This window comes from Babylonia areolata, chromosome 16 (genome assembly GCF_041734735.1).
Source record: "Babylonia areolata isolate BAREFJ2019XMU chromosome 16, ASM4173473v1, whole genome shotgun sequence".
NCBI lineage: Eukaryota > Metazoa > Mollusca > Gastropoda > Neogastropoda > Buccinidae > Babylonia > Babylonia areolata.
The window spans coordinates 2,150,001-2,168,440 of record NC_134891.1 but is presented as its reverse complement, the minus strand read 5'-3'; the positions used below and the strand labels follow the sequence as shown (position 1 = coordinate 2,168,440).

The 18,440-nt window shown below is 41.4% G+C and overlaps 1 protein-coding gene across 1 annotated transcript in view; it reads left to right on the top strand.

Moving 5' to 3' along the window:
• The first annotated feature begins 13,517 nt into the window (after positions 1-13,517).
• LOC143290779 (platelet-activating factor acetylhydrolase 2, cytoplasmic-like) overlaps positions 13,518-18,440 on the top strand; it is a 29,719-nt gene continuing 24,796 nt past the window's right edge. Inside the window, exons 1-2 of the mRNA XM_076600294.1 lie at positions 13,518-13,869; positions 17,303-17,417. Of these exons, the coding sequence (XP_076456409.1) occupies positions 13,627-13,869; positions 17,303-17,417 (358 nt within the window). The 5' untranslated portion in view covers positions 13,518-13,626. The remainder of the gene's footprint in view (positions 13,870-17,302; positions 17,418-18,440) is intronic.

Genomic DNA, 18,440 nt, shown 5'->3' with positions numbered 1-18,440 from the left:
CGATATCACCAATTTTTACTTCTTTTCTTTTGTACGTTCCTTCAGAAAGCTGGAATGCGTACAACTTATTTTCTTTTCCCGGCACATCAAATCCCTCTGTATCTCCGAGATCAACCAAACCGAGCGTAGTGCAGGGTTCAACCATATCTTATATGTAATGTAATATTTAAATAATCAATAGAAACGGGATTATGATTTTCATCTACTATAGAAAGTGTTAAACGTGGTAAATCTCCGTGAGAAAGTCTTTTGTACTGGGGTGATGTCAACGTGGTTGTTCGACCACCCCCGCATCTTTCATTTTCTACTGAGATTGATTGTAACAACGTAGAAGGCAATCCGTTATAGAAATTATCGGTGGTATTAATTTGAGAGAGGTGAATGTAAAGTGCTTTATGTATCGCGAGCCGCGGATGCCTGTTTCCTATCACCATTATTCCCGGCGCGATGAGTTTTTGGGGGAACCCCAGAGTATGTGCAAGACGCTCAGAAAGTTCAATCGATTTGGTGCTCTTTATTCTCAGATAGCCACTCGGAGCGTGCAAGTCTAACTCTGCACCGTGGGGGGTGAACACTTCTTTATTCAATTCACACACATTATAATAACCATCTGGGATTATTATCTTATGATCGGTAGTAGTAAAGAAATTGTTTCCGAGCTCATCACTGATATTTTTCCAGTTGGGATAATAAGTTATTTCACGCAGCGCGATTTCTAGTCTTCCACTTTGATTAGATATGCACCGCGGTAATTCGTCTTTTTGAATATCGGTTGTTATTATATACATAGCTATGAATAAGAAAATTTACAGCTTCAATAAGGACGCGTCCTATACAACCGGGTATAAAGAAAAAAGAATAAGTTGTACGCGAGTGATCTACGTGAACAGCGAATATTCTTTTACCGCCAAGTTTCCCGATGTTTTTCAGTCTTATGCGAACCCCACTATGACTGGGGAGATGAATGCAGCCTGGCTTGCGTGGAGAAACAACCCGATAGTGTGGTGGCAGAATCAAATCAATTTTGTGGTATGGTGCGCGACCGCCGGGTGTGGAGTAACGGAAGAACATTTTCAAGCTTCTGATCCGTTTATTCGAGCCGTGTATAGGTTTCATTTTTACTATCAGATTCGGAGGTTATTGGACGAGTTAAAAATTCCGCTACCCACCGACCAAGCATTTAACATGTATAATAATCCGTTTGATAAAACAGTTTATCAGCGTTTGTGTGCCGAATTTGGGCAGAGGGATTGGAGACAGAAAATAGAAAAGCATGGCTTTGGTTTGGGAGAATTTATTCAGGCTGAGACCCCCGGTGGGGCTGCACGACAGGCAATGAGAAACAGAGGAGAGGGACCTGTGTTCTTTAGCCCCCACGATAAAATCAGACATACGGTGGACATCACCCGGGCTTGGACAACATTTATTCCTGATAAGGGGTTGGGTTTTACACATGCGGGGATAGTTCGTCTCAACGATAGCATTCGCACTTATGTGTGGGCTCTAATAGGGTCACAAGCGCAAACGCGCACGAGTATAACAACAAAAGGAACTGGATTTGATGCGCAAAAACAATTTTTAGCCAATGTTGAAGATGCGATTAATGCCCCCGAAAACCTACAAACGGCGATAAAAAAATACCAGGACGTTCTCCAGTACGCGAGATCCGAAGTAAACTTTGCATTTGGTGTTGGCCTTTATATGGCCCCATCTGATATGGCATTGAGGGTTGGTACACACATTAATTATAATAATAAAATTGTCATTGCGACAGAAGAACAGAATATTGGTGTTAATGATGGATTAAACGAACTACCACACATTGTACCACCTACCCAAAGTGTTCCACCTACCCAGAGTGTTCCACCTACCCAAAGTGTTCCTGCATACTATTTTGTTGCCCCATCAGGAAAAGCTCTTCAATGGTCTAGAGGTCACTGGGCTCTTGTGCCACCTTCTGATGCAGACTTGGCAATGCTTGATGCGAGTAATACGGTGCTCGATTATAAATCACACAAGCCTTTGACAACACCGAGGACAGGAGCGGGTGAAACGAGAGTTTTGTTAGGCATTCGCGGGTGGTTCACTCTTACCTATAGAAATAAAAAATTAATACAAACATCTCGACCAGGATTTGCAATAGCTACCGGTGCTGGTAATAGACCCTTTCTGTATGGTGCAGGTTCTTCGGATAACAAATTTAAACTCAAACCAGCGAAAGTATCGTACGAAGAAGAGCCAACAACTCACAAAGACTATAAAGTCGCTCTTACTTTAGGATTGATAGGTGGTATTTACTTTCTCTTCTTTAAATAATCAAACAGGAGGAGGCCAGCACCGAGCACGAGTGCCCACAGGTTGTTGGCTAACCACCCAACCGCTTTACCCAACGTGCTTAATAACCACGAAACAATAGCCCCAATGACTCCTGGGAGGGCATCAATCGCCTTTAAACCTAATTTTTTAAGTAATTCTCCCAAATCTTTAAGTCTTTTTCTTATCCAGTTGTCATCTTTTTTACCCGGAGTGCCCCCTCCACCCGTGACGGCCAAAACGATAGTGCTGATAATCATACCAAAGGCAGTAAGAATGGAAACGATAGTAATGCCTTGTTCTCTAAAAAGCGTTCGAATACGTTCCGCTAGTGTTGTGTCCTCCTCAAGAATTCTGTGTATCGTTTCACGCATTCTGCTGATTTGAGATCGCAGCGCTTCTTTGTGTGTTGATATCGCTTCTAGCCGTGCAGCACGCTCGATGTTTAGATCGTCTAATTGTAAACGCAAGGGTTTGATTTCGCTTTCATCTTTATCAGCTAGTTCCGCAGACTGAATTCTTATTTTTAAAGTTGATATTTCTTCATCCAGGTGAGAGAGTTTTGAGAGGTTGTCAGAAAGATTACCGCGCTGTCTTTGCATGGCTTTGTCTAAACCTTTGAGTTCACGAACATAACCACCCAGTTCATCGGTGAGGGGAGGATCATCTATAGTTTTAAGTACTTCATCAATTGTATTTGGTGAGAAATCATCCATCTCAATTTCTTCACCCAGTTTGGCTTCAACCTTTTGGAGAGCCGCGACCGTTTGGGGTTTTAAGTTTTTCCTCCTCCAGTCTACAAAACCAAGTTCCTCGCGAATAATATTTGCTCCACCAGGTTTTCCCGCTAGTGTTGAAAGTGCTAGGGGTTGTTTCGTGCGGACGTTAATGATATTAAAATCTGGATTATTTTTTAATCGTAGTGTACCTCTACTATCAAGTTCAAAATTGGTATAATTTCGCCCAACATCGGGCTCTTGTCCAAATGCATCATAGTAATCATCAACCGCGCTCTTTAATAATTCTGTTTGCAAGAAACCAGATTCTATTATTCCACCTTCTGCGAACCCTTCCGCCATCTCACCACCTTCCGCCATATTAAACTTATAATATAAAGTTATATCATTATATCTATATAAAACCAAAAAAAAAATGAGTGGAAGAAAGCTTAATCCAATGAGAAGTTTGCGGGAGCCGCGGGGGATAAAGGGCGTGCGGCAGACTGTCGTGATTACTAACAATCCGTCAACTATCGATCAGAATCAACAACTTCTTGTACGCTTTCCTAATTTAGGTGTTGATGATGTGATCGTTCCGGGGAGTGTTCGGCTAGCATTCAAAATTTCTTTGACTTCTACCACAGATGTGAACAGAACACTCGTTGATAATATTGGTAGAGCCATAGTACGTAAAACAACCATTCGCATTTCCGGTAATGAAATCATGAGCGTTGAAGATAGTGATGTATTTTATACTTATGGAGATCTTTGGCGAACTCGACAAGAACGAAGAAACGCCGTTTATCAAGGTATTGACTTAACTACACACCGTAATGTGACACGATTGCGTATTAACGCGGATAATGGAGATGACACTATCGCTAGAGATGCCGCCATTGCGGAGGCTTATGGTAATCGATTTTGTATTCCGCTTGATTTCGAATTGCTAGAATCTCATGCACCATTTTATCAGAGTGCTCTCGGCGATCGCCTGGAGTATGAACTTACCTTTAACGCTTATAGCAAGGTTATCCGCAGCACAGACCCGGATGCATCCTATACGATAGAAGGGATTAGTCTCGAGTTTGAGAAAGTCACACAACCCGAACTTGCGAGACAGATAGCCGGTTATTATTCAGGTAGGCTCGCTATTTTATTTGATAGAATACTACGACATCGTAAAATTCCTCTGGACAAATCTGACACACTCTGGAATATTAATCTCAACGTGCCGGCAAAAAGTATGAAGGGTGTACTGCTGTTGTTTGATGAGTATTACAATCCTAAGATCGATAAGGTTGAAGTGACGATCGAAGGTGTGCCCAATCAACTGTTTAGTCAAGGTATGCGTTCCTATCAACAATGGGATGAAATCAGAAAGTTTTTCGGAACGCAAAAACGCGACCCCGAAGTAGACAAAGTGGTAAAAGATTTAGAACTAGCGGATGTCACAATCGGTGAATATTTCACGAATAATTATGCTCTTTGGTTGGATATGCGCACCACAGATGATAATTCTCTTCACGGGAGTGGACGTCGTATCGAAAATGCGTCTGAAGGCATTACGATTCAGATTCAGAAAAAAGCTGAAACGGCAGAACCGCTAAATGCGTATGTATTTGTAATTATGGATGGACAATTAAATATAGAAGATGGAAGATTTGTCGAGGCTGTTTACTAAAGAAGCACATTCCGCAATTATTTGCGGGCAAACTGGGTGTGGTAAGACCGAATTTATTTTAGATTTATTACAAACGACATATCGTGGTGTGTTCGAGAATATTGTAATTCTATGCCCTACTCTCGAATATAATAAAGCCTATCGATCCCGAGTGTGGGTAAGAAAGGACCACGGGGTATACACCGTTAATCCCGGTGATAAACTTCACGAATGGCTTGGGCTGTTTTTTGAAATATTTGCCGGGGAGCCAACGTTGTACATCATCGATGACTGTAGTGACTTAAAGGCTCTTACTCAAAAGAAGCAAATGTTGAGTAAACTCGCATTTTCTGGAAGACACGCGAAACAGTCTGTGTGGGTGTTGACTCAGAAATACAACTCGGTTCTTACTGACCTTCGCGAACAAACAAAATGGGTGGCTTTATTTCACTGTAAGGATAGGGACTCGTTTGATGAGTGTTTAAGAGAAAACGATGTCATTCCAACACAAAATGAACGTAAAGAGGTTAGGAAATCATTGGCAAATACCAAACACTCCAAGTTGATATTAAAAACTGATCAACCAGTTGCATATAAAATTTGCTAGTAATAATCAACAGCTGTTTAACAATGCTTAACAGTTCCTTAGCACTGGTTAGCAATTTCTTAACACTGGTTAGCAATTTCTTAACACTTTTAGTCGTTGGATTTGTAGTTTTTTATTATTTTAAACTTAAAAGGAGATATATAGAATATAAGAAGAAGATGGACCAATTACTATCCGAGGATCCCAAACGCGACAGGCTTATGGCGGTGGTCTCAGCCGGTGGAGCAAAAGAATATTTAGGGAAAGAGTTTAGTGTTGATAAAATCGAAGCGATGAAAGATCCGGATATAGACAAGCTTTATACGAGATACGAAGCGAGTTTAGGATCGATGATTACAAAATCACTCGGTAATACAATTATACAACTGTATACCAGAGCAGTTTGTATGTATCTCCCAATTGATGACCAAACAAAATTAAATAGTGATCTCGAGCAAGATCCATTCCTGGGACATGCGCTTAACAGTTTTACTTGCGAACTATATCACAGATTTGGCATGTTCTTAGCTCCGCTCACCACAGCTGTAACTACTGTTAAACATTGTCAATTTAATAAATATAATGGAGGAAGTAACGAAACCGAAGAATCAGAAGAAAGTTGAAGCGGGTCGAAAAGGTGCTGCTGCTAGAAAAGCAAAACATGAAGAACTTCTCGAAAAACTTCGAAAAGCGAAAGATGAACAACAACAAGAACCATCATCATCGAGGAGACCAGATCACGTTTTTATCAATCCCTTGTACATTGCTGCTGCGATGATAATAGGTTGTGGTGTTTACATATATTTTAATCGGTCGAAAAAACCACCACCACCACCTGTGGTAACAAAACCCAACCCATTTATCATGTATTGAACATTAATTTGTACACTATTTATAAACAACAATGGCAACGCCAAATATAAACGGTAAAGAAATTGCAAACACTGTATACCACGCGGTTGTGGTCAGCGCATTGGCCGCTGGTTACTCGAGATTGACAAAATTAATATTTACGAAAGCCCCGACACCTAGACTGGCTTTCAACCTCGAAGATATCGGGATGGTCACTTTGGATATAGCCCTCGCTATGGCTACGAAGGATATGTTGGAAAAACAAGGTATTCTCCCACATGATATTTTGAAGTAATAATAATATCATCATTATAGTATGGCATCAGTAGCGTTACTCGTTGGTGGGGCAGTAGTAAACGCTTTAGCATTTACCGGAAGTAATTTTTTATTTAGTAAACTGGGGTCTTCAGACGCGTTAGAAGAACAGAAACGACACAACAAAGCGCAAGAACAACTTCAGGCAGCGACCGCAGAATGGCAGAAAGAGAGGATTCAACGTTTAGATTATATCAATGAAAAACTAAGACAACAACAACATGCTGTGAACACGTTTAAGGATGTGGATATGGCTATGCAAGAATATTATAAAGTGATGGGGGAGCCACTACCCCCTCTTTCTCAAAAACCCCAACTTTCAGATTTTTATACACCCTCAGAGGGACAAAAAGATCGAGAATACGTATTTATTATCATGACCATGGTCATTTTTGGCGTTGCGATTTCAAAATATTAAACATTTACTTTCTTAAATAAAATGGAAAAGATCTATTACAGCCCAAGCGGTTATTGGAAGGGTTATTCGGCGATTAAAAAACTCGCGAAAGCAGCCAAGGTGTCTGAGGATGAGGCTAGAAAATGGTTACAAAAACAAGCTATATGGCAAATTTATCTACCCCCTCCAAAGTATATTCCGAGAGCAAAATTTGATATTACTATCCCAAATGAGGTTCATCAGGCTGACCTTTTATTTTTACCCTATGACAGAATCAGGCGTAAGACGTATAAGTATGCGCTGACTGTCGTTGATGTTGCAAGTCGATATAAAGAAGCCGAACCCCTAACAACGAAAGACAGCGTCGAAGTGGCGGCCGCTTTTTTACGTATTTATGACCGTAGCCCTTTGAAGTTGCCCAAACTTCTTCAGGTAGATCCTGGCCGAGAGTTTATGGGTGCTGTGAACAAAATTTTTAAAAAAGTAAGGCGTGGAAAGACACACAGAAGCCAGGCTATTGTAGAAAGATTTAATCGTACGCTGGCAGAACGATTGTTTAGTCATCAATATGTGGCTGAAATGAAATCGCCGAATCGATCAACAGAATGGGTCACTAGATTACCGGCTGTTGTGGCTGCATTGAATAATGAGGTGACGAGACTTATTGGTAAGAAACCGTCGGTCGCAATAAAGGCCAAATCGGTAGAAGCCGAATCCTCTGCACCGACTAAAGATGATAAAGGAGAGTTACCACCTGATGCGCAAGTTCGGTACTTGTATGAGCCCGGTGAGCTCGAGGGTGGAGCTCGCAAACGAGCAACGGATCCCGTTTGGTCTCTTAAAGTTTATAATATTAAGCGTATGATGCCCGGCGATCCTATTCTTTATTATTTACAAAATGGCCCATCCAGAGGGTTTGTACACGAAGAGCTTATGGTTGTTCCTCACGATACAGAAATACCATAGTGCCCGTAGGCGTAAGATGTAATACCATCATCTAGCCAATAGCGTTTGGAATCGTACGGTGAGAGTGATGTCTTCATTTGCTTGATCGTGTACATCTTGTGCTTATACGATCTGAACGTTCTCATACTATTAGTAAATTGAACAGATCGATCAATACACTCCTTATACATATCGGGTTCAATGTCATCCTTCACCACACATTTTTTTATGCCCTTGGCTTTCTTGATAACTGATCCATCATCCGCTACAACCGAATACATCTTTGAGCGCAAGCCGCAGAATTGTCGGATCGGTTTACATCCGAGCTCACTTTTCATGTATCCTGGCACTTTCTCTATCGATTTATCATACAATGGATGATCTTTTGGAAAATTACTGCGGTCATGTACATTATCATCCATACAAGCGATAAAATCCTCGCATTCTACGTGGAGAATGAATGAATCGGTATCAGTATATAACAACCTGCATCCATATTTTTTCTTGTAGTGGTTGTAATACAAATCATACATGAGATACTTTGATAGGTCGAGAATGGCCATCCCGATATAGATAGGTTTATTGAGTACAAGCTTATTTTTTTTGTAGTGAATCGCTAGAAGTTTCTCGTTGATGATCATATGATCGACATAAGCCGGTTTGTTTATTAGTTTGCGTGCCTTGTCCTCTTCATCTAACTTGAATAATTTGATATTCGTTCTCATTCTGATATTTTCCATAGTTTTACCAAATACCGAGTTGTTCATTAATTTATACAGATCTTTATCGGCATCGTTAGTAGCGGCTTGTCTCAGTTTGGTGTTCATCAATATATAGGGCGCCATCCAGGGACTTTGATTAAACTTTAACACTTTTGTGATTTTAGTTACTTTCATGCCAAGTTGCGTGTATAGCTTGAGATTTCTATAGTGAACGACATAACCAACCTTATTCCATAGATTCGGAACTAATTTTCTCGTTTCCTTTCCGCGCATCTCGAGTTTTTCACGAAGGCGTCGTTGATAGGGTGAGAGGTTTTCGAGTTTTATTTCTATTTTCTCAGGAGCTAGGGGATAATCGTTATGTTCGTCGTGTAATTCCTCAGGGTACTCGATATCACACTCCACAATATATCCCGTCTCATCATCGTCGGGGTGATTTAGAATCTTTTCGAGATTAGCATCGTTATCCCAGATAAATCCACCCGTGGGTAAAGCTTGTAACATCGCCCAACCATACAAGTTGTTCGCGTCGAGATACATGATATACAAATCCGTTTTTTCAGGTCTGTAATCTTTCATATACTTGTTATTAGCCTCCGCGTATCTTCTTACAGTCATACTGATTCCACCGCGTATTCCCGCCTCTATCATGTTATATTGTTCGATATCCGTCAACAGTTCGAGTTCTATTCCCGTACTCTTGAGTAAAGCATCCCAAGACATTCCGGGAAGCGTGTAATAATGAACAGGATCGAGATTATGAGTTCGCAAACACGTATTTCTAAAATTCTGGAACACATCGGCAAGTAACAACACATCAGTGACTAAGTACAGATCGTTATAATCACCTAGATTCTTACATTTAAACTTCTTCCACACATTCTTGGCATGCTCGTGGTCACTTTCTGATATATCCGTGTTGTTAAGTTTACTAAAGAAATGACTTTTCTTTGGTAGTTTCGTATCTTCGTATTTACTCCAATCGGTAATATATTCGTACGGAAAGACTCCTTTTCTCGTAACGAGCTTGAACTCCTCCTCATCTGTGAAATGTTTGCGCGTTAAAAACTTCTTATCATCCGGAAGGTTCTTCGCAAGCTGGTCGAGACTCGAACTCAAGAATGCGAAACTATCTAAAAACTTCAACCTTCCCCAACTGAATGTGATGTACTTCTCTTTATTATTCGCGATACACGTAATTCTACCACCACCTTTGTTCGCGAGCTCCGAAATGATCGCGTGAGAGTCGTAACCTTTGAGGTTGTGAAATAATATCGACAACACAAATTCGTCGGGTTTTATTCTCAATTTAAGATTACACGATGCATGCGCGGCACCTCTATAGTTCCCTGTGATATGGTCATGATCTCTTACTTTATCATTTGCGGGTAGTTCCCCTCTACATATCCAACAAACTCGTTCGTTTTCAAACGATTCGTTATCTTTTTTGGTCATCTTTATTGGAACTGGTTTTTTCAATTCCTTGACAGTATGATAATATATTCTTTGAAGTTTTTCGAGAAAATGACTGACCGCATTCTCACCACGAAATAGTTGCGGTTTGTACGCCCTTCCATCAGACCTAACATGCACAAACCCGTATGACGAGATGATGTGTTCGCTTTCTTTGATGGTATTATTCGAATGGGAATCGTCTTTTATTTCTTTACAAATCGCCTCAAAATCAGCATATATCACATCACTAACTTGCATTTGTTTTTGAAAATTGGTAAATTTGATCATTTTTGTCTTCTCCGATGGCATCTCAACGCGAGAATAGTTCTTGTGGTTGATCTGCGCGCATCGCTTAATATGTTCTTCTAAAAGTTCTGATGATGTTGTACCTGTCAAGCAATACTCACAAAAGTACATGGCTGCTTTGTGTTTGTTTGTATTACTCAGTAGTCTGTTAAAATTCTTAATATAAGTATAATGTTGTCCACCATTTTCATTTTCTATAATAAGAAGTTTAATACGCTCCATGTTGGTGGGTTGTTTTGATATTCTTGCGCGTTCAATCGTTTTATTTTTTAAATAGTATACATTAATAGCAATATTATTTTGAGTCTCGATCCTTGTAATTTGTTTTATTGGTGTAGGAAAGTCAATATTTTCAAAATTAAACCCATCATCAGAAGGATAGGAATAAGTTAAATTAGAATTCGCTTTTGCTGGAAACTTGTGTGCACGTAAACAATGTCTTATACATTGATCATCTTTATTTTTAATATTAATCACAGCTCTTTTATTTTTTAACCACTGTGGTGATTCAATAAAGGATCCTGGAGATGTAATAGAAACTCTATTCACCCATAAACTAAAGATTCTTTTAATGAACCATCCTGAACCTTCATTTGTAAAATTTTCTATTTTTAACAAAATCTGTTTTATTTGTTTTTCAATATCTTGATCATCAACAACATCAATAATACTTTGATATTCCGATCGAAATACAGCTACAGTAGTATCATTATTTTTAATTTGACCAAACTCCACCGTTAAAACAATATTTTGTTTGGTCAGTGGAATAGCTCTTTGGTTAATAGTGTCCACTTTACTCATCATAAACGAAAGCGGATCTATTTCATTTGGAAGAGCCGCAAGTTTATAATTTTTAATAATACTACCAAACTCCTCCGTGGATTCAGCTTTATGTTGTAGTTGACGTATATTTTTAATAAGTTCATCTTTTTTCATTCTACTAAAACCACGAATTTTGAGCTTTCGTGCAATATCTTTAAGCGTAGCATTGGTCTCCCCCTCCAAAGCATCAAACCCCAGTGCTTTAATCAACTCAGTTTTATTCATAGATTCATGATTAGGAATCTCTTTTCTTGAAGCGAGATCACGGTAATATTTTTCAGAATATCGTTGCACCATTTTTCTCTCTATATATACTATTATATTTTTTTCTCTAATAGGATTTTTTTTACAAGTTGATCAATCTCTGAATCCAATGATTACTCCACCAAAGGGTGGAATATACCCTCTTGAATAAGTTTCAAAAGGGTCAATTTCATCATCATCATCATCAGAAATATAACCCTCAGAGTCGCTTGAATGTTCTCCACAATCGGGTATAGGATCAATCTTTTTCTCCATGGGAGGAGGCTTCTCTTTTTTATGCTTACATTTACAACAAATAACATACTTCGTACGTACATAAAGGTTGCATTTTATACAAAGTACTGGAAGTGACATTCCTTTTCTATGACATTTAATATGATCTTTACAATAGAGCCCCATGCAAGCTCGACCGCATACTCTATTTGTTTTAACTTGGGGGTACTCACAAATGTTATGTGGAAAAGGCATTATTTTTTCTATATATACAATATAATCTTTTCTCTAATAGGGTGATCACAATCTTCGCGCGCGGGTGGGAAGATACGCGGAGGCAGGCTGTGCGCGGGACCACTCTCCCGTTCCCACTACACACGCCGTGCGGTCGCTTGCCAGCACACACACACACACGGGGAACGGGGTGACCGTTTCGCTCCCCATACACAAAACTGGTTATAACTGGTTTTAACTTGATTTTTTTTTTTTTATGCTTGAGGGCGGTATTGCGCGGTTTTGGGCTGGGGTCGGTTGTATATAGAACCCCCATGACCGTTTCGCTCCCCCCATACACATATCCAACCATTTTTTTTTTTATCTTGTGATTTGGCTCTCCATACACATATAACTTGTTTTAACTATATATTTTTTTTATGCTTGAGGGTCATATTACTCCAACATACACAGGTTTTGACTAAATTGTTTTTATGCTTGAGGGCCTTAACACAAGCTAATACGCCCAAAAAAGTTGTATATAGAACCCCCATCTCTTATACTACTTAAATAAATAAGACAAGAGAGAGACAGAGAAAGAGAGAGAGAGATCGGTGAGGTTGGGAGAAAGATAAATGAAGGTGGGCGAGGGACTAATGCTTTGGAGTGAGTTAATTAACCGGTCTGCAACTCAAATCGATATCCCATGGCAACGCATCACCAGGTCTAATGATTGTTTGTTTTTTGTTGTTGTTTTTCTCCAAGTCTGCTTTCAGTGACCGTTGAAATGAAATAAAGGCCACTTCTATTAAGTTATGAATATTTCATACAAACCAGTCTTCGTGTATTTTGTTGTTCTTTGCAGAAAGAAAGCGTGAACGTCCCTGTGCGTGTATGGTGGGATAGTTTGTGTTGTACAACATTGGTTGTACATCACTATAACCAGCATCAACTGACTTCAGAATATTAGCCTGCATGTGTTACCAGACTGTTAGAAAACTCTTTAAATGTGTGTGTGTGTGCGCGCGCGCGTTTGTGTGCAGAATATGTCAGCGTGTCAACAGTGTCTTAATTAACTGCGTCGCCTTTTTGTTACATAAAATTGCCATTGTGTCTTGTGTACGCTTATTTCTATGAGGACTACACACACGTCATCATGTCAAAGCGTCAGCCTGACATGTGTCGCCTTTCTGTTTCAGTGATGGTCACATGTCAGTGTGTCCATGTTAGGTGTAAGCTGTATGATACCACTTTGCCTATTGCGTCGCTGCTTCCTTCTCTCTCTCTCTCTCTCTCTCTCTCTCTCTCTCTCTCTCTCTCTCTCTCTCTCTCTCTCTCTCAGTCACACACACACAGTGACACACACACACACACACTATAGTGTACATGTGCGCACACACACATGCACGCGCACGCACGCACACATACACACACACTACGCGCGCGCGCGCGCGCACTGACACAACACACACACACACACACACACACACACAAATGTACATGTACGCGCGCGCGCACACACACACACACACACACACACACACACACATAAGGGAGACGATTTGGTATCGCTTTTCTAAAGAACTTTAGTCGGCTTCTTTCCCTTTTGTTTCTGTCGGCTTTTCCCCCACTGACAGGTCAAGGTTGTGAGGTCAAAGGTCTTCAGCATGGAAACGAGACTTGTGTTTTGTGCGGCAGCAGACAACACAACACATGCAAGCAGAGGGACCTGGGTGACTGGGAAAATTGGCCGACGGCTTTGAAACGGCCCAGGATAGTGCAGCGCAGCTCTACAGCGACCCAACTTTCGTAAAGTTTTGAGGGAAATCTCATAACTTTTAAACATGTTTTGCGGAACTCAGAAAGTCAGTTTCGTGGACAAGCTCTTGAATCGAAATGTCTCTGAAGCAGACGATATCCAAAACGCCAATTCTACTAACGTGAACAAGAGCAGACGAAATGTCAGGAGACATCTACCCGTGCCCAAAGGCCCTCACACGGTGGGAATTGTGGATATCATGTGTGAAAGAGGAGAAAACGGCAGTTTCTTCAGACTTTACTACCCGACTGGGAAAGTTGACATATTTGTGAGTTTTTGCTTTGATTCATTTTGTTCTGTCCGTCCAATTGCACGGCCTCTCTCTCTCTCTGTCTCGCTCTCTCCAGCAGTTGCTTTATTTTACTTACCGTTCAGTTCAGATCTCGCCCAGCTACTTTTATGTCTAGCCAAACCACATAATTCATTGCACATAGTGTGGCTGTGGCTCTGTGCCTGTTTGTTTGTTTTGATGTTGTTCACCGCAGAACGGAGACGGGTGTGGCACTGGGGAAAAGGGAGGTCCGTGGTAATGGAAGCTGCGCGAATGTGTCATTGCGTGTGAACTTCTCTGGCCCGTGATATGACCGACACAGAGAGGATGTGTGGTTGGAAAATGTGCTGGGAAGTGCCTCAGTAATAAATGGGGGCGTCCCGCAGGTGCTATAACCCCGAGACCGTAGAAAAGACCCAGTTTGCGTTCCTCGGTTTGTGCGGGCGATGTGAAAGCTTGCTCGGTCTCTGATGCAAGAATTCAACGATTTAAGTCCCAATTAAGCTACTGCTTCAAAAACCTCACTGATCTCTCTCTCTCTCTCTCTCTCTCTCTCTCTCTCTCTCTCTCTCTGTCTCTGTCTTTCTGTCAGACCGGCCTCCCCATCTCTCTTGATTATCATTTCTTTTTCTTTTTTCTTCTTCTTCTCTCTCTCTATGTTTGGGGGAAGGAGGAGGGGGCGTTCTCTCACCCCCCCCCTTTTTTTTAATAATATCACAGGGCTGAATGGAAATAAAAGCATCACATAACTGCTGTTCATTGCCATTGTAAATTTCATTTCTTCCCTGCCCTCATCTCTCTCTCTCTCTCCCTCCCTCTCTCTCTCCAATTGACTTGTTCAAATCAAGTCTGGTGTACTCAGGCGCCACCCAATGGAACTCACTCTCAGTATGAGTATCAGTATCAGTAGCTCAAGGATCCGGCAAGGCGTCACTGCATTCAGTCAAATCCATATATTCTACACCACATCTGCGAAGCAGATGCCTGACCAGCAGCGTAACCCAACGTGCTTAGTCAGGGCTTGAGGGGGGAAAAATGATAATAATAATAAAATAAAATAAAATAAAATGAAGTAAATTTTTAGAAATGATAATAATAATAAATGAACAAAATGAAAGAAACAAACACACACAATACACACCGCACATTTAAAGAGGAGAGAGAGTGATTGGAAGAAGAAGAAAAGAGAGAGAGAGAGAGAGACTGGGTGAAGAAATAGAGGGACAGGTAGACCTGACAGAAACAGTCATTCTCTCTATCACCAGTGCTTATCTATTATCAGAAACAAACAAACAACACCATTGCCCAACCACCTTAAAAAAACATTGCCTTTCCCACTTTATGCCATAATGTGTTATGTAAATTGTTCATTTTCATGATACTGTTTCAATGGCTGGTGTAAGACTTGAAAATTTAATGAATACCTTTAAAAAAAAAAAAAGTATATATTATATGAATAACCTGAATGAGTAACTCCAAAATAAAATAACTGCTTATGGCATTTATGACTGGCTTACAGTTGTCTGTTTCATTTCAACTTTTCAGAACAGTAAAAGAAATAGATACGACAAGTGTGCTCCACAAAAGAAAGATAATTATCATAGAAAAGATACTGAGTCTCCCGATTGGTTCTCTACGAGAGAGTATGGCTGCCTACACGTACGGCGGGGTAAATAAACAAAACGGTCATAAACGTAAAATGTTACATGTCTGTCTAAGTGTGTATGTGTACATGCTTGAAATCTGGTTGAATGACACAGATAATGAATGATGATAGACTGATAGACGCTATATAAGTATCAATATCATTCATTCATCAACACCATAGACTTTCCACAACAGGCTACCCCAAAACCGCCAATACCATATAGACTTTCCACAATGTGCAACGCAATAACGGCAATACAACAGACTTTCCACATTAGGTTACCCAATATCGCCATTACCGCAGGCCATTCAAAATGAAAAATTGATGACCTAAACAAAATGGAACGTTATTTCGTTTTTGACGATGACAGTATCCAGATATGGAGTGTGTGTGTGTGTATGGGTGTGTGTGTGTGAATTCAGATGAGGCAATATATATATATATATATATATATATACTGTACACTTAGCGCACATAAAATAATTCATGGCAACAAAAGGTTTGTCCCTGGCTAAATTCTGTAGATAAATCCACTTTGATAGGAAAAACAAATACACTGTCCGATTGTAGCGACGCGCTCTTCCTACAAAGACCAGCCCGAATCAGTTTCACACAGAGAAATCTGTTATGGCAGTGCGATACGATTCGATGATACAAAACAAAACCTCATTTCTCGGTCGGTCTGTCTGTCTGTCACTGTCTCTCGGTGTCTGTCTGTCTCTCTCCCTCTCTCTATTTCCCGTATGACAGCCTGTGTATGTCTGCAAAATCCCAGTGTTGTACTGGCAAGTCATCAAAAAGATTGAAAGGAATGTAGTAGGTTGAAAGGGCGACTCTACACCGTAGGGCAGGCGGTGGGTGTGTCTGCTTACAACCTTTCAGGGGGGTGGGGGGTGAGGGGGGTTGGTTGGGGAGGGCGGGGCGGGGGATCGGAGTGGGGGGGAGCAAACAAGTCTCTTATGCCACGTGCGTAGGTGGAAAGACGGTCGAGCCCTTTAGTCGCCCACGCATTGAGGGACTGAATTTCTTGGCGTGTGGGTGAGGAGGAGCAAAGGTGGAGAGAGAGAGAGAGAGAGAGTTGGGTGCGGTGGGAGAGTGACAATCATGCATTCTTTGTTTTCGGGGATATTTGACAAGCACTGGTGTGCTGTCGGTTTTTCATTCAGTCTTCGCCCATAGTTGCAGGATTTGAGTTATAGGATATACTGTTGAAATAATGCTAATGGAAACTGATGATGTCGCATTTGCAGTAAACGCCACATCAGTGCATACTGATGCCGTGGGCACACACACACACACACACACACACACACACACACACACGCGCGCGCGCGCGCGCGCACGGCACACACACACACACACACACACACACACACACGGACACACACACACGGACACACACGGACACACACACACACGCACACACGCACACGCTAACACACACATATACTGTACACCGCCCCGGCACACCCACACAGCCCCCTACACACACTCCCACACCCCACACCCACACCCCCGGCCCCCACACACAAACTCCGTCTCACAGAGAGAGACAGACAGACAGACAGAGAGAGAGAGAGAGCAAAAAAGGTACTTTTTTTAAAAATGAAGGAAGGAGAAGCAAAATGACAAATGACGATTTTTCCTGATGGACAGCTGATCACTAATTCATTGCAATTGCTTGTAACGGACGCTTCCTTTATACCAAAGCTCATGGATTTACACCTGCATGATAATGCCCATGGATGATATTGTTCTCAGTGTATTTTCTGTTCTCGACAGAAACGGGACCGTCAGTGGCCCTTGTGGTTGCCAAGGAAACAGTACGGGTGGGGCTACGTCCACTTTTTGAGGCGAAACACCAAACTTTTCGGGAAGCTGTTCAACTGGTTGGGTGGTAAGCAGTTACACTACCGTCTGCATGCACGTCAGTCAGTGTACGTCTGTCTTCTGCAGATATGATGAACATCAGCAGTGATAAGGAATTAATGAATCAGTTGTTAAGTTTTACTGTTATTTTCCTCCTTTTTTTATTAAATATATATATATATATATATATATATATATATATATATATATTTGTATTTGTATTTCTTTTTATCACAGCAGATTTCTCTGTGTGAAATTCGGGCTGCTCTCCCCACGGAGAGCGCGTCGCTATACTACAGCGCCACCGGTTGTTGTTGTTTTTTTTTGTATTTTTTCCTGCGTGCAGTTTTATTTGTTTTTTCCTGTCGAAGTGGATTTTTCTACAGAATTTTGCCAGGAACAACCCTTTTATTGCCGTGGGTTCTTTTTCGTGCGCTAAGTGCATGCTGCACACGGGACCTCGGTTTATCGTCTCATCTGAATGACTAGCGTCCAGACCACCACTCAAGGTCTAGTGGAGGGGGAGAAAATATCGGCGGCTGAGCCGTGATTCGAACCAGCGCGCTCAGATTCTCTCGCTTCCTAGGCGGACGCGTTACCTCTAGGCCATCACTCCACATAATTATATACAGTTTTAACTATTTACGACAATGTCAGTCTGTACTTCATGCGTCTGTGTCCAATCCCCTTGTGAGCCCAGGAGTTCTGCAGTCCCTCACAGTGATAGAAATCAAGGGGGTGCAACAACAGTGGGGCTCCACTGACACCCCAGACTGGCCCTGCCTCACGTGCAGGTTTACCCGCAACTGGGCTAGAATTTGATTATAGTGGAGAGTGTCTTGCCCAAGTACATCCCCACTCTCTCGGCCAAGAGGGTTTTAGGACAGTCGGCGTTCAAGTTGGGATGGTTCCCAAAGGCCAACTAGCCCACAAGGCTGCAGCACTAAGAGCCAGTGCAATTTTGCCTCCTAGTTTGAGAGCCATAGTCTTTCACAAAAGACTAAGCTGTAAATGGTTTGGTACACAAACATATAAGCATGCATCAAGGCCT